Below are 16068 nucleotides of genomic sequence, written 5' to 3'. Positions count from 1 at the left end.
ATACTGAATGAATTAGCTTAACATTTGAGCACCAAAACCGAGCTCAAAGAGAAAAATTATTATTGGCTCACCTTTTATGTGGCAATTCTGTTTTGGCTTCTAAGTTAAAATGTGTGTATTTCCTCTCAATGGGTTAACAGCAGCATAAAGGTCAACATTTTTCTCTGTGGAACAGAACTAAATATAGAGGTCATCCTTTCTAGATCCTGAAGGGTTTAGTTACTTTAACAAGAAAAAAAGGATTTTTAAAGTGTCAAAAGGATACTTTCAAATCGTTTTATTTGAAAGAAAATCAAAAGTGTTAATGTTTAATATAATATCAAAAGAGACTTTTAGTTACACAATACTGTAAATGCTTCTACAACTGACATTAAAAATGGAATTTGGCAAAATATGAAAGTTACGCTTCTCATATCAACTTACTTTTCTTGCTTGTGTACTAATTAGATACATAGTGCCATGAAAGAAAGCTCACCTTTATTTGATGATGGACACCCTTGGGGAGAAGAAAGTGAAGATGGAATTATGCATAATAAGGTACCATGTTATCATAAGCTACAATAATGAATTGCCTTAATACTATTGTGTCACTATTGGATTTAATACAGATGCCCCTCAACTTATGATAGAGTAATAAACGGACCGTAAGGTGAAAATGTCATGTCAAAAATACATTTAACACACCTAACTTGCCAAACGTAGCTTAGGCTAGCCTACTTTAAACATGCTCAGAACACTTACACTAGCCTACAGTTGGGCAAACTTATCTAACACAAAGCATATTTTATAAGAAAGTATTAAATAGCTTATGTAATTTATTAAATACTACACTAACAGTGAAAACAAAAAGGTTGTATGGATACTTGAAGTACGGTTTCTACTGCATTGCTTTCACACCATCAGAAAGCTGAAAAATCTGAAGTCAAACCATTAAGTCTGGGATTGTCTATATATTCTTTTGTAGAGTTGTCTTTTGCTTCCTGAAAACTTTCTACATTTGATTTTTTTTAATAGTAATGGATCCATTTGAATCACATTGTGATTTCTTAAAATTAACTAGGCACAAAATTTAGAAAATGTTAATTAAGTAAAAAATGGAAGGGGATTGGAATTAAATCATAACATGTTATATGTTATAGACATAATGTTTCTTTTCCTCCTTTGTCTTGTGGAATGCAGATATCAATATTGCCAACATCGTTTTAATGTAATCCTTGGTCAATACTAAACATAATAGGTTGAGTCTTAAGATATTGCATGTGTGTAGGTTGTTTATTTTGTTTTGACCTTTTTCATTAGACATTGCCACTTAGCTCAGAGTCACCACTTCCAAAAGTGGTTGAGATAAAGAAACATTAGTTTATACGTTAATATCCCTTAGCATACATGAAAAACCAGTCATCACACAGGCCACTGAGAAGAGAAACTATTCTCTTGTAATTCTAACCTTCATTCTCTGGGATTTTTGTCCCAAAAGAAAAGTGGGAATAATTTCAGTCTCATCTTTTATTCCTGGGATGTAGTTCAAAGGTACATCAACTGACTAGTGTTGATATCATTGCCTTTTTCTTTTTGACAAAAAATAAACATGTCCCTTTACTTCGTCAGCAATAATCCCAGCTGGAAAGGTTCCTAGAAAGCCTTCAATTCTACCCTTGAGAACATTATCCTCCCACATTGCAATATGTATATTGGACTGCCTCTAATTGCACCTCAGTTTTACCAAAGTACAACACCTATTAAGTATTAAATGTCTTGCCAGACACACTGGCTCACACCTGTAATCCTAGCACTTTCCAAGGTGGGCAGATCACTTGAGTTTAAGATGAGCCTAGGCAACATGGCGAAACCCCTTCTCTACAAAAAGTACAAAAATTAACTGGGCATGGTGGTGCATACCTGTGGTCCCAGCTACTCGGGAGGCTGAGACTAGAGGATCACTTGAGGCCAGGAGGTCAGGGCTGTAGTGAGCCAAGATCATGTCACTGTACTCCACCCTGAGTGACAAAGTCAGGCCCTACCTAAAAAAAAAAAAAATTAAATGTCTTGACAGCCATCCTAAAGGTTTAATCAGTAAAAGTTATTCTTGCTATCTGAGCTATTATTTCAAATGACACTATGTAGAGAAGCACTTGGGAAACTATAAAGTACTGTTTGTAATTAAAGAAAGTTGTCAGAGTATCTGGCTTCACAAGATTCTGATACTCAGCTTTGTGACTCCACAAACTCAATATTTTTAAACCTATAGGATCAAAATTGACCAAGATTAAGGAAACTGATTCAGTCTTACCAAATTCACAGTGACTAATCTGAAGGAGAATGAAAGTGTATTAATTTACCATCAGTGATCCACCTTTCCAGTTACAGGAGTACTCAGACTACCTTTTCAGGGTACCCCCTTCAAGGTCACTTCATAAGCAACAAATTAGCACGAAGGGAATTGGTTTGACTTGAGGGATATTTACTTCATCTAGGCTATGGAAAATTCTGATCTGCCATTCTTGCCTCATAAAGTCTACATTCTCAGTGACCAAAAAAATTTCATGAATGTAAAATATAGTGTTATTTTCTCTTGGATAAATGCTAAGAATTCTAGTATTGCGCTGTTTAGTTTGCTACTCATCATGCAACTCATTTTTTAGCCTGAAGTTACAATGTAATTGTAGCCTTCATTAATTACATTCGGGTTTTTACAATTAGACCATGTCAATACAGTTGGACTTAGATGATCGGCAGTTTATTTAAATTTTTCATCAGGTGCTTTATTCTTAAAGATGATTAGGTTTATGCATATTATGTTGAATTACATTTATTAATAAGCTTCCTTGTTTAACCATCTCAAAATTCTGTAGGTATGGCTTACTGTTTTTAGATATTATCTTTATCCAAATTTAAGTGTTATTTTTTCCTCATTATTCACATTTAGAAGTAGCAGACTAAATAAGTCTGTATCGCATAATTAATTATATAGCCCAGGTTTTCATCTTTTATTTATACTTCGACTACTTAGTATTTCTGTTTTTTTAAATTCCCACCTAGAAAAGTGAAACAAACCACATAGAGAATCATGACTTTGTTTTTAAAATCTGCTTAACCCCATAGTTGTTTTTGGACTACACCATAAAATGCTATGAGAGTTTTATGAATGGTGCCGACAGTTTTGAAGAGATGAATGCAGAGCTGCAGTCAAAACTCAGTAAGTGTTCTTGTTCTTAATACGCTTGCTTTCGGTCATTTAACTCTGCTCACATGGTGATAATTTATTTACCATATCCAGTGTTCATATGAGCTACTTATTTTAAATGTATCTGGATGCCTACTGATTTTTATCTTTTTGGTTTCTTTGGTGGAGAGAAGTTAAGCAAAAAGAATACTAGTGTTGGAGCCACACCTGAGGCATAACCTCTTCCTGTCTGTGGGGCTTTTATAAAATACTTGACCTCTCTGACAAAGTTTAGCAGCAGTCATGACAGTGTAATAAAGTACCAAACACACTACCAGAAGCACAGACAATAATTTTCCAATGTTATTCCCCTTGGGGGATCATATCCCTATGTTGTCCTTGCTACTATTTGAGAAATTAAAGCACCAATTAGTCAGAAGACCTAAGATCTCTTTCAAAATTTGTGGCAAAAAGTTAACAAGACATTATATTTCTAAATATGTAAGGAAACTCCTTTTTTTACTCATTTGCAACCTTATGACAAACATTATTCACCAGCGAACCCTAAAATATTCCAGAGGTATTATTTTACATTTTCGTTCCTTCTGTTGAAATAGCCTTGTGTATAAAATGCCAAAATGAAAGGTAAAATAGATAAATGTAGGATGTGTGAAGCTATTCCTCCAAAGACAATGGAATCAATCAAAACCAGAGAGCATCACCTTGCCAGTATTAGCACAAAAGGGGGAAAGCATTCCCTTATAGTCCCCTGGGACTGTATCTTCCTAAAGAGTAACCAGGACAATTTCAACCAGGACAATTACTTCACATGGGAAAGGGAGCAAAATTAAGAGAGGAAAATTTAGAGTGATCAAAGCATCTAGTGAGTAATTTGATATTTCTGTATGTAATTAACCAAGGATAAAAACTGCATTCATTCATTCAAATAAATATTTATTGTATACCTACTATGTGCCACCCACCATTTAGGCACTGAGGATACAGTAATCTCAGGATGAAAATCTCTGCCCTTGTGAGCTTACATTTTAATAGACACAAATGGGAAAATAATGAGCAACTATAAGTCAAATGGTAATAAGTGCTTTGAAGAAAAATGAAGCGGGACAAGGAGAGTTGAAGTACAGTGGAGGAGAGGAAAGGAAAGGGTTTGCTGTTTTACAACAATGGGATGTACTTTACTGACAGTGTTTTGGGTGGAGACCAGAAGCAAGTGAGGGAGGCAGCAATGGTGAAAACCTGGGAAAGAATGTTCTAGGCAGATTTGAGATCTTAAGAAGTTTTTGGATTTTGTCTCCAGAGGATTTATTTAATGTGGATGCTTTCAAGCTGGAATCATTAGAAGCAAAAAACAGAGCATTGAATGAACAGATTGCAAGATTGGAACAAGAAAGAGAAAAAGAACCGGTTAGTAAACATGTTTACACACTTACTTGAGAGGTCTTCTAGACTCTTGGGTGTTGGTTACTGTCTTTACCAACATTTTTTAAAAATAGATTAAAAAAACTAAGCTTTTTAAAAGTTAAATTTTCCCATAGTGGAACTCCCAATGAAAACATGTTTGGTATCTGTGGAACCTTGTTTTCCCTTGTGGTCTATCTGTCTTAGACTAATGGTGCTCTGAATATGATGAAAGATTCTCACCTACTTACATAAGACCAAAAGTACTTTTGAACAAAGGCCCCATGCTATATACCTCTAGGGAGAATTAGTCACAAGAGGCCCTGAGTTTTGCAGATAGTGCAAAAGGAATGGTAATAAGTGGGTTTATATAGTATATTGTATCCTGAGTTTTCTAAAGGCTAGACGTTAATATCCAGATATCTAACTTTATTTTCTGCATTATTTACTGAAGCACTCAAACTGTTTTTGTAAAATACCAGATTTTGAATTTTGTGCTTTTTCAACTCCAGCCATTGTTTTTTTTTTTTTTTTTTTCTATTTCAACTCTAGCCATTGGTTGTTTTTTTTTTTTTTTCCTATTTAGTTCTTTTGGCTCCCTCTAAAAGTGAAAGAAAACCCAAATCTGCCGTTCTCTAAAATAAATTTAAACAATATTGCTTTACTTTAAAGTAGGAAATGATTATTGAAAATAACGAAACTTACATTCTTTTCTCTTAAAGAATCGTCTAGAGTCGTTGAGAAAACTGAAAGCTTCCTTACAAGGAGATGTTCAAAAGTATCAGGCATACATGAGCAATTTGGAGTCTCATTCAGCCATTCTTGACCAGAAATTAAATGGTCTCAATGAGGAAATTGCTAGAGTAGGTAAGCACAGCTAATGTTGAAAGACTGGGATGTGAACTTGTGTGAGATTTGTTGCATGTAAAAATAGCTTTGTTATCCATATCTTTTGTTCTTCTGTGGTACATACCTAGAGCAAGCTACCACATTTTCAGTATGTTTCATATTTGTTTCCTAAGGCTGCTGTAACAAATGACCACAGCAGCCAGGCGTAGTGGCTCACGCCTGTAATCCAAGCACTTTGGAGGCCAAGGCGGCAGATCACCTGAGGTCAGGAGTTCAAGACAAATGATCACAGCTTGAATGGCTTACAACAACAGAAATGTATTCTTGCACAGTTCTGTAGGCTGTTCCAGCAGATCTGCATCCCTCCAAGGACTCGGAGGATCTGTTCCTTGCCTCTTCCAGCTTTTAGTGGCTGGCAGCATTCATGAGCTATGTCCACATTACTTTGATCTCTGCTCCATCCTTGCATTGCCTTCTCCCCTGTGTGTTTGTACTCTACTACCTCTGTGAAATATCTGCCTTGCCTCTATCCTATAAGGACATTTATGATGAGATTTAGGGACCACCTGGATAATAATACAGGGCTATCTCTTCATCTCAAGATACTTAATCACATCTGCAAAGAACCTTTTCCCAGATAAGATAATTTCACAGTTGCCAGAGAGATAGAACTTTGTTTTTGTAGGTGGCCGTTATTCAACCTACTGCTCCTTACATGTTTTTAAGCATTTGGCCTTTTGAAGCCAAGGAGGACCTAACGTAAGAAAACATGCTGCCTGAATATATGTGTGTGTGTGTGTGTGTGTATAGAATATTATTTACATATAATGTTCTATAATATAGAATATAGGAATATATAGAATAATATACATTATAATTAATATATAGAATAATATAATACTTCTATCTTCTATATTACAGAATATTATATGTATATAATCTATTATATAATTTACATATATAATTTATATATGTATAATATATATAATTTTTATATATTTGTATAGAATATTATATATATTTCTATATTCAGGCAGCATGTTTCTTAGGTTAGGCCCTTCTTGGCTTCAAAAAAACCAAATGCTTGAAAACATGTAAGGACTAGTAGGTTGTAGAGAATATTTTATATATATATATATATATATATATACACACACACACACACACATACAAATATATACTCTATTCCACTTTGTAATTAATAAACCAGATTATTTTGTTTTTTGAGATGAGCTCTTGCTATTTTGCTTAGCCCAGTCTTGAACTCCTGGATTCAGATAATCCTCCCACTTCAGCCTCCCACATAGCTGGGACTATAGGTGGGCGCCACCATGCTTGGCTCTAATAAGCCAGATACCTGATCTCTGCCTGTCTCAGTCTGGCTGTCCTCCAACACTACCACCTAAGCAGCTCAGCAGCGGAAACTATAAATCAGAATTAAAGCTGCAAGTACTACAGTTCTTGGTGAAAAGCACAACTAAAGAAAACTCTTTTGTATCTTATGTCTTTTAAGATTATTTTCATAAACACGGAAATCTTAGTCATAAAATTCTGGAAAACACTGTGGCACATGCAGTTGCTTGATTCTTATGCAGTGCCTGAAGTAGAGTAAAGGAAGGTATCTACAAGTCACAAGGCCACTGAGCTGTAGTTTTAAAAATAAATTTATTGACAACTATACTATTTTCCCAGGACTTCGCCTGCTTCTGTTTGTTTCTTTTGTGATTTTACAGGCTATGTCTGTCCCACATGGGAGTTGTGTACATGGCCCTTAAGATATTTGATTTAACTCTTGTTCTGTGAAGTATTGATTGTCTGTCAACTCAAGACTAGTAATTACCAGGGTTATTTGCTGGATCCATTTTTTTTTTTTTTGTTCCAAATAACTCTGATTACATATATTGGATTTGCTCTAAACCAACTCTTTAAATATTTTACCTATTTTTCACTTGGCCCCTAATCAGTGCCCTTTGTTTATTCTCCATGATAACAAGGAATTTTGGACTAAATTTGTATTATAACAATTTTTAGAATGCAATTAAGCAATACGGTATAATACTAATACTTTATCTTTCTAGTCAACATATGATTAAGAGAATTGTCATACATCCTTCTTGTTCTTGTGAGAACTTTTTTCTGATAGCTGCAGACTCAGTAGTGAGAGAGAAATAATCATTTGCCATTCCAGAGTGATTTAGTTTGAGACATTAATTTGATAACTGTTCATCTAAGATGGTTTTATTCAATGAATGTTTTAACTTTCTTGATTATGTAAAGCCATTCATGACGTGAGTGGATGAGACATATTTAAATTTTATTTTGTTTTTGTTTTTGTTTTAGAGACGGAGTGTCACTCTGTCACCCAGGCTGGAGTAGAGTATCTCGATCTCAGCTCACTGCAACCTCCGCTTCCTGGGTTCAAACTATTCTCCTGCCTCAGTTTCCCAAGTAGCTGGGACTACAGGCATGTACCACCACACCGAGCTAATTTTCATAGTTTTTAGTAGAGATGGGGTTACTATAAGTTGGTGAGGCTGATCTCAAACCCCTTACCTCAGGTAATCCACCCATCTCAGCCTCCCAAAGTACTGGGATTACATAAATTTTGTAATATTATATATTGTGGATTTTTTGTGCAGATGCCTGTGATAAATGCAGAAAGTTTTACTTTATCCAACCATGAATTTACTTTAAGCCAATGTGGATCTTCCCAACTATTGTGCTGCACATAGGATGTAACAAACCAAGATACCGAAACGCCAATCCTCTATGCCCTCAGGATGACTCTTTTGACCCCTTGGTCATTCTCATCCATTCGTCCCAGCCTGCTGTAAAAATGTTCTTATATTTTATATAGGCCATGAGTCACAGAAGGTAGGACAACACTGTTGGTAAACAGAGAAAGCAAAAACCTAACCAGTTTGGTATGGTTATCACTGAAAATGTCAGTAAAATATGAATAAACTCTGATATATTTTAATATAAATGTTTTTATGTCTGTGGGAAAACAAACTTGTGATGTTTCTCAGTTATTGCAAAGAATCATGCAGGAGTATTGAAAGCATTTGAACTGAATGAACATTAACAGAGACACACTGCCTCTCAAATGTAAGGATTTCTTTTTCTGTGATGTTTCAAACTTTTCATCTTTTCAACATAAAACAGCTGTACACATTGAAGTGTTTTTTATTGTAAAAGAAAATCTTTGAAAAGTTCACAATCATTGGCCTTTGTGGTTCTTATAGTAATCAGTCCTTTTTTTTTTTTTTTGAGCCAGAGTTTCACTCTTCTAACCCAGCCTGGAATGCAAGGGTGCAATCTTGGCTCACTGCAACCTCTGCCTCCTGGGTTCGAGCAGTTCTGCCTCAGCCTCCCAAGTGGCTGGGACCATAGGCGTGCACCACCATGCCCAGCTAATTTTGTATTTTTAGTAGAGACGGTTTCCCCACGTTGGCCAGGCTGGTCTCAAAATCTTGACCTCACGTGATCTACTCACCTCAGCCGTAATAAGTCTTATCTCATTTTTTCACATAATATAAATTATATTCTTATTCAGGACTGCATTAAGACCTAGTAGTTCTTAAACAATGTTACCAACTAACCACATATCCCAAAGGCACACAGTCTTCACAGTGTACTTTTACCTCACTGACATTGAAGCTACTCTTTTTGGATATTTCTTCACTTCAGTGTGAAGGAGATTGTTAGGGTTTCATTATGGGGTTAATTATGTGGCCTTTTAAAGACAAAAATCGTTTCAATTTCTTCCACAATTTACAGTTCTTAGACAATAACTTTTTTTGTAAATCATGTAGTCCAAATATGTTTTGAATAACCAGATCCTCTTTATTAGATGAAATCTCTCAATGTGACTATAATAAGCATCCACGTCCTTAGCTATATTACCAGTATATCCTAGAACCAAAGTAAGATGATTTTCTTATGGATTTCCTACAATCCACGTAATTGTTTTAAAATCAGAATATTTCCATTATTTATAATTTGTTTTGGATGATAATTCTGACCACCACCTATTTATGACTCTTTGAAGCTTGTTTATTTTATTTTATTTTATTTTCCTGAGACATAATCCCACTCTGTCTCCCAGGCTGGCGTGCAATAGCGTGATCTCAGCTCACAGCAGCCTCCGCCTCCTGGATTCAAGTGATTCTTGTGCCTCAACCACCCGAGTAGCTGGGATTACAGGCATGAACCACCATGCCTGGCTAATTTTTTTGTATTTTTAGTAGAGACGGGGTTTCGCCATGTTGGCCAGACTGGTCTCGAACTGCTGCCCTCAGGTGATCTGCCCACCTCGGCCTCCCAAAGCACTGGGATTACAGGCATGAGCCACTGCACCTGGCCATTGAAGCCAGTTTAAATCAACTATTACATATTCTTCAAATTTGCTTTAAAGCAGTGACTTTACTAGAAGTAACAAGTCTTCGCAACAGCCAAGTGTATTGGCTTTCTTCCGTAAGCTGTTGGTAAGCTCAAGAAGGCAATCTACCACAACTCCAACCCTTCTATACTCAGCAAATAAGCTTACAAGTTCACTGACACTTCTCTTTCCCAGAAAGTTAAAGCTACATTCAATGAGCTTTTTCAGAAAAAGAAAAAAGGAAAAATTTTCCTGTTGAACAAAATTTTGGCCATTGTTTCATGGTCCTGAAAAACGTTAGGAAAAAAACCCACTATGTTTTGATGATAAGTTTTCTGTCCAGGAAGAACCAGAATCACTGGAATTAACCAAATACGCACAACTCAACTGTTATGGCTTAATTTTTCAGACAGGTAGCCTGCACAAGTCAGTTCATTTTCTTATTTGCCGTGGCACAATCCCTACTTCTAGGGGACTGTGTTTTCTGTAACAAGGATTTAGGAAGGGATGATTCATTTTCTGAAATAGATCGCCTTATGTGGTTTAATCTGGGCTTTTCACACCTTGTCCAGCTGTTCTGTTTATGTAAGTAGCCAACTGTTTTAGAGACTTCTTAACCTTTTTCATGTTTTATTAATGAAATTAGAGATCTTTTTTCTAGGAAGGTCATTCGACTGATCCTCAGAATTTCAAAAATTCCATTTTTTTTTTTTTACATTCTTAGTTTCAAATGCCATAATCTCTTAAATATTGGCACCTCATGGTATCATGGAGCCTCAGCCTCAACTATCCCTTAGCCCCATGCAGGGCCGTTCAAATGTGGCTGCATGTATGAACCCAGAATTCTTAATGGCAGTCATTATGTATAAAGCCACATTTTTTTTTCATTTAGTACTTTCTGAAAACCATAGCAAGCTAATAGTGAAATAAGTTTCTTAACATAAAACTTTAATTGTATTATCTTCCAGAATGTGAAGAACAAAGTAAGATCAAAAAGAGTTATCCCAAAAAGAATATACGTGCGCGCGCGCGCACACACACACACACACGTAATATGTATGTATGTATGTATGTATGTATGTATGTATATGACTTGGAAATTTACATATCTTAGCTCTATTACATGATGCATCTGTTTCTTTGTAGGAATTAAAGATACATTAATTTTTTTTTCCAACACAGAACTAGAATGTGAAGCAATAAAACAGGAGAATACTCGACTACAGAATATTGTTGACAACCAGAAGTACTCAGTTGCAGATATTGAGCGAATAAATCATGAAAGAAATGAATTGCAGCAGACTATTAATAAATTAACCAAGGACCTGGAGGCTGAACAACAGAAGTTGTGGAATGAGGAGATAAAATATGCCAGAGGCAAAGAAGCGGTATGTCATACCATTTCCAGAGTAGCAACTCATCATAACTGACCTTTCTGAAGTACTGTCCCAATTTAGAAGTCAGTGGGTAGAATAAAATGGCTTAAGAAGTAAAACATTAGCATTGACATTTTAATGAAATACTCATCCCTTTATGTCAATTCAGTAATATCCCAATTTCTCTCAAATTCAAGTTAATTTATATTTTATAACTTAACCAAAAAATAAGCAAAAAAGTCTCTAAAACTATGAAAATAATGTTCATGGGTCCCACTCCTTTTACTCTGTGGAAGAGAAAATGAGTCCTTCATTCACCTATTTGCTTTTCAAACATTAAGATTTAACATCTGCTGTGTGTCACTTATGCTGGGCATAGAGAACATAAAGATAAGACATTGACTTACCCCTCAAAAACTTCCAACTGAGTTTGCATTTACTCCCATGAAATGAGACCTCCAATAGATATTTGGTACACAGGGTACTGAGGACACATATAGTATACCTAGCCCAAATTTAGGGTACATGGTGTTGGGAGATGGCTGAGAAGTTTTTAGAAGAGGATTTCTTAAAGAGAGAGCAACTGAACTGAATTGGGAAACATAAGGAAGGGTTAGCATGGCACAGGTAGGGGATTTGCCAAAGAAGTATGTGTGGGAAAGTTCAAAGAGAAAACAGTCTCATATGTAAGTTTTTCATGCAGCTGGAGCTAAATAGCAAGGGGGACAGAGCAAGAGATGAGACTCGAGATAAGCATAGATCAGAGTATGAAGACTCTTTTCATGTTTAGAAGTTTGGACTTATGCAGAAACCTCTAAGAAGGCCTTAACATTTTTAAACAGATATGGGTACATCTTAGAAAGATCTTATTTCTGATAATGTGAAAATATCTATGGCAGCAATCTAGTAAGAAATTACTATCATTCTCTAAAAGATAGTAAGGATTCAAAGAAGTAGGTGGATTCTGATCACTTAGGAGGTAGAGTGAATAAGACTTGATGAAAGAGGGAGGAAGTGATTGCCCTGTCTGGCTTGGGTAATTGGGCAGGTACCACTCACTCTGCAAGAGAAGAGAAGGAAGAAGTTGTGAGACAGGAATGGGGCTGGGTGTGTTATATCCATGTCCTATTACAATAGGCTGTTATATATGTGGGTCTGGGCCTTGGCATGAGAGAAGCAAATTATTCGACTTAATTTCAGTGTTGTGGGTAATACATTAACAATGTAGCCCAACACTGTCAATAAAATGGACTTTCTGACCATATGAATTTCTAGATAAAGTTTATCCTTATTTTCGTAGGCATTCTTGTATAAATGTTCTATACTCCTGCCTTAATCAATTTACCATACACTATCTCCTCTTTTACATATAGCTATAAGTGTAAATGAACTTTTTCTTAATGATTCCATATAATGATGTACATGATACTAATCTATTCCAAAAAAACCTTGTAAGTTAACACGTTGTCTAGGGACATCTTTTCTATCAGATTGTTCCACAGTGATCATTTTTAAGGAAAAGAAAGAAAGCCTGAGTTTAAAAAGCATTTGTTCTCATGAAGAGAAATTGAGTCTAGAGAGTTTCAAACTTAAGTTTTGGTTTGAAATTTTTTATCCTTGTATTTTTAGTTACAATGTTTATTGATAGATGTAATTCTAAAGTCTAACCCTCACTAAGAAAAATTGAGTCTCCAACATTTGTTCCAAAAAGTCATGGCTTTTTAAAATCCTAATACTTCCATCACTTTTCTTAGTACAGTATTTGTTACATGTGCTAATCACCATTGTTACAAAATAAAAACATTATTCAATCAAAGCAAAAACTAGTATTGCCTAGTGGGTATCACTAATCAAATACTATTTCCTCATCCTCCTGACCCTTCTAATCTCTGTCCCTATGTATCAAGGAGAAAAATATACATCTATAAGAAATAGCCTGTGATGGTGAACCTGAAGTCTTTGAACTTATAATTTGGTATAACTGGGTTTTAGCCCTGGATTTGCCACTACCCAACTGTGTGACATCAGCATATCTTCTAACCTCGCATAGCCTTAGTTTGCTCATTTATAAAATGAAGTGTGATTAAACTAGACTGGTGAATCTGAAATAAGCTATTTCAATAAATATTAATGGATGTACCTTACCTCAAACTATGGGAAAAGAGAAGTTATGAATCTCCAGATTAGGTGAACTCTGAGTTTAACTGGCTAAAATCAGCTGTACTAAAACAGAATAACAATTTTTGTTTGGAGGACCAGGCTGAAAGGAGAAAAAAATCTGGGAAGTAGATAAGAAGTGGCCTAGTGATAGCTATGGACAGTTTGAAGAAAGCCTTACAGTACTAAGCACCTGAGAGTCTGATAATGGGGATATTAAAGGATGGTGGCAGGACGCAAAAGACCACAATAGGGCCAGGTGCAGTGGCTCACATTCTTAATCCCAGTACTTTGGGAGTCCAAAGCAGAGGATCACTCGAGGCCAGGAGTTTGAGACCAGCCTGGCCAACGTAGCAAAGCCCCATCTCTAGTAAAAATACAAAAATTAGCCTCTCATGGTGGTATGCACATGTAATCCTACCTACTTTTGAGGCTTAGGCATGAGAATCACTTGAAACTGGGAGGCAGAGGTTGCAGTAAGCCAGGGTCTCGCTACTGCACTCCAGCCTGGATGACAGAACAAGACTCTGGGAAAAAAAAAAAGGCCAGGCTTGATGACTCACACCTGTAATCCCAACACTTTGGGAGGCTGAGGCAGGTGGATCACCTGAGGTCAGGAGTTCGAGACCAGCCTGGTCAACATGGTCACTAAAATTATAAAAATTAGCCGGGCATGGTGGCGTGCACCTGTAATCCCAGCTACTTGGGAGACTGAAGCATGAGAATTGCTTGAATCCAGGAGTCAGAGGTTGCAATGAGCTCATGTCACACCACTGCACTCCAGACTGGGCAACAGAGTGAGACTCTGTCTCAAAAAATAAAAAGACCAAAATAAAGAATTTATCCATCATCTTTTTTTCTGGACGAATTTTTATTCCACATACCAACTGCGATTTGTAGTTCCCTTCTGGAATTCTTTGTTGAGATAGACATTGAGGCCGCATCTAGGTTCATCAGGAAACTGTGTTTTCTCTGTCTGAATTGAACATGAAAAGGAAAAAGCAGAGACACATTGCCATATAATTGATCTCCTTGCATTTAGTCATGATAAAGTTCATTGACTTGTGAAAGCTGTTGTCATTCGGTTTTTTTTTTAAGATAGTGAAGAACAGAAAAAAACTACTCCTGGGACCATTTTGCATAAGGACTAATTGACCTACATACTTAGTAGTCCCTGGAGAGATACTATATTATAATATAGTAACTGAAATGATTTCCTGATTCATTAATAGAAAATCTTAAATTTAGTATATAAGTAGTATTGCTTTTGAGATCTAATGCATTTTTAGAAATTGCAAATTAGTTAAGCCAAGTTCAGTGTGTACTCTTACCATTGCATTCCTTCACTCAAATTGATTTTTATGGATGAGTAGTAACAATGAGAAATTATGTGTTAAATGGAGGAAGCAGATTAAAAAGAAGTCACCCAGACTCCAAATTTACTTATTCAATCAAATATTAAGTATCTACTATATGCAAAGTACTGTTCTAGGTGCTGAGGATAGAGCTGCTTTCATGGAACTTATATTCAGGAAGTGGAGATGAATAAATATATGTCAGGTAGTGATGACTGCTATGAAGAGAAATAAAACAAGGTAAGCATTTAGAAAAATTAGGGGGCTCAGGCTGGGCGCAGTGGCTTATGCCTGTAATCTCAGCACTTTAGGAGGCCGAGACCAGTGAATCACAAGGTCAGGAGATCAAGACCATCCTGGCTAACACGGTGAAACCCCGTCTCTACTAAAAGTACAAAAAATTAGCAGGACATGGTGGCACGCGCCTGTAGTCCCAGCCACTCGGGAGGCTGAGGCAGGAGATCACTTGAATCCCAGAGGCAGAGGTTGCAGTGAGCTGAGATTGCACCACTGCACTCCAGCCTGGCAACAGAGTAAGACTCTGTCTCAAAAAAAGAAAAGAAAAACTAGGGGACTCTATTAGAGGAAAAAGCCTTTCTGATGGCCTAATTTGAACAGAGCTCAGAAGCAATGAGAACAGGAAATGTGAAATATATTTCTCAAATATTTTTATTAATACAGTTAAAATAACATTGTCAGATGTAAATGATTACATTCTATTTATTTTGGATACATGAAATGTTTTAATTTGTACATTGATAAAACTAAGGTTGGTTTGTTTTACGTGTTTCATAGTTTATTTATCTGGCTCTTCAAAAAGTAAATTTAAATATCGACTTTTACTCTAAGCTGTCAGATAAATGGAAGATGGTAGTATATTACATACCAATTAATGATAGTCTTAACTATTCTGTAAATTTAAGTGTTACTAAAACCTTATCTTCTTGGTATATTTTAAAACTGCTACCCTTACTACTAAAAAGTACTGAAGTACTAAACTGCTAAAAATAGAGGTGTGATATGTTTTATATAAAATTGCAGAAATGCTAACTGAAAAACCACATGGAATGGGGCTGCTTTAACATTTGTTTTTGTGTTCTCTTACAGATTGAAACACAATTAGCAGAGTATCACAAATCAGCTAGAAAATTAAAACTCATTCCTAAAGGTGCTGAGAATTCTAAAGGTTATGACTTTGAAATTAAGTTTAATCCTGAGGCTGGTGCCAGCTGTCTTGTCAAATACAGGGCTCAAGTTTATGTAAGTAATCATGACTACTTTGAAGATTTTTTAATTTTACAATTGATATCTCTAAGAGTTTGAACTTTAGCATGTTCCTAACCCAGTACTAAACAAAGGAATAAAACA

At 36.0% G+C, this 16068-nt stretch overlaps 1 protein-coding gene and 1 pseudogene across 2 annotated transcripts in view; one reads left to right on the top strand and one right to left on the bottom strand.

Annotated features, from left to right (window-relative positions):
- NDC80 (NDC80 kinetochore complex component) overlaps positions 1 to 16068 on the top strand; it is a 46771-nt gene that overhangs the window by 13219 nt on the left and 17484 nt on the right. For both annotated transcript variants that reach the window (XM_002757095.7, XM_078346911.1), the window contains exons 7-12: positions 448 to 537; positions 3103 to 3196; positions 4482 to 4588; positions 5305 to 5449; positions 10995 to 11200; positions 15808 to 15960. In XM_002757095.7, coding sequence (XP_002757141.2) covers positions 448 to 537; positions 3103 to 3196; positions 4482 to 4588; positions 5305 to 5449; positions 10995 to 11200; positions 15808 to 15960 — 795 coding nt within the window. The remainder of the gene's footprint in view (positions 1 to 447; positions 538 to 3102; positions 3197 to 4481; positions 4589 to 5304; positions 5450 to 10994; positions 11201 to 15807; positions 15961 to 16068) is intronic.
- On the bottom strand, positions 9372 to 10549 carry LOC103787580 (KATNB1-like protein 1 pseudogene; annotated as a pseudogene).

Source organism: Callithrix jacchus, chromosome 13 (assembly GCF_049354715.1).
Source record: "Callithrix jacchus isolate 240 chromosome 13, calJac240_pri, whole genome shotgun sequence".
NCBI lineage: Eukaryota > Metazoa > Chordata > Mammalia > Primates > Cebidae > Callithrix > Callithrix jacchus.
This window is presented reverse-complemented; position numbering and strand designations above follow the sequence as displayed.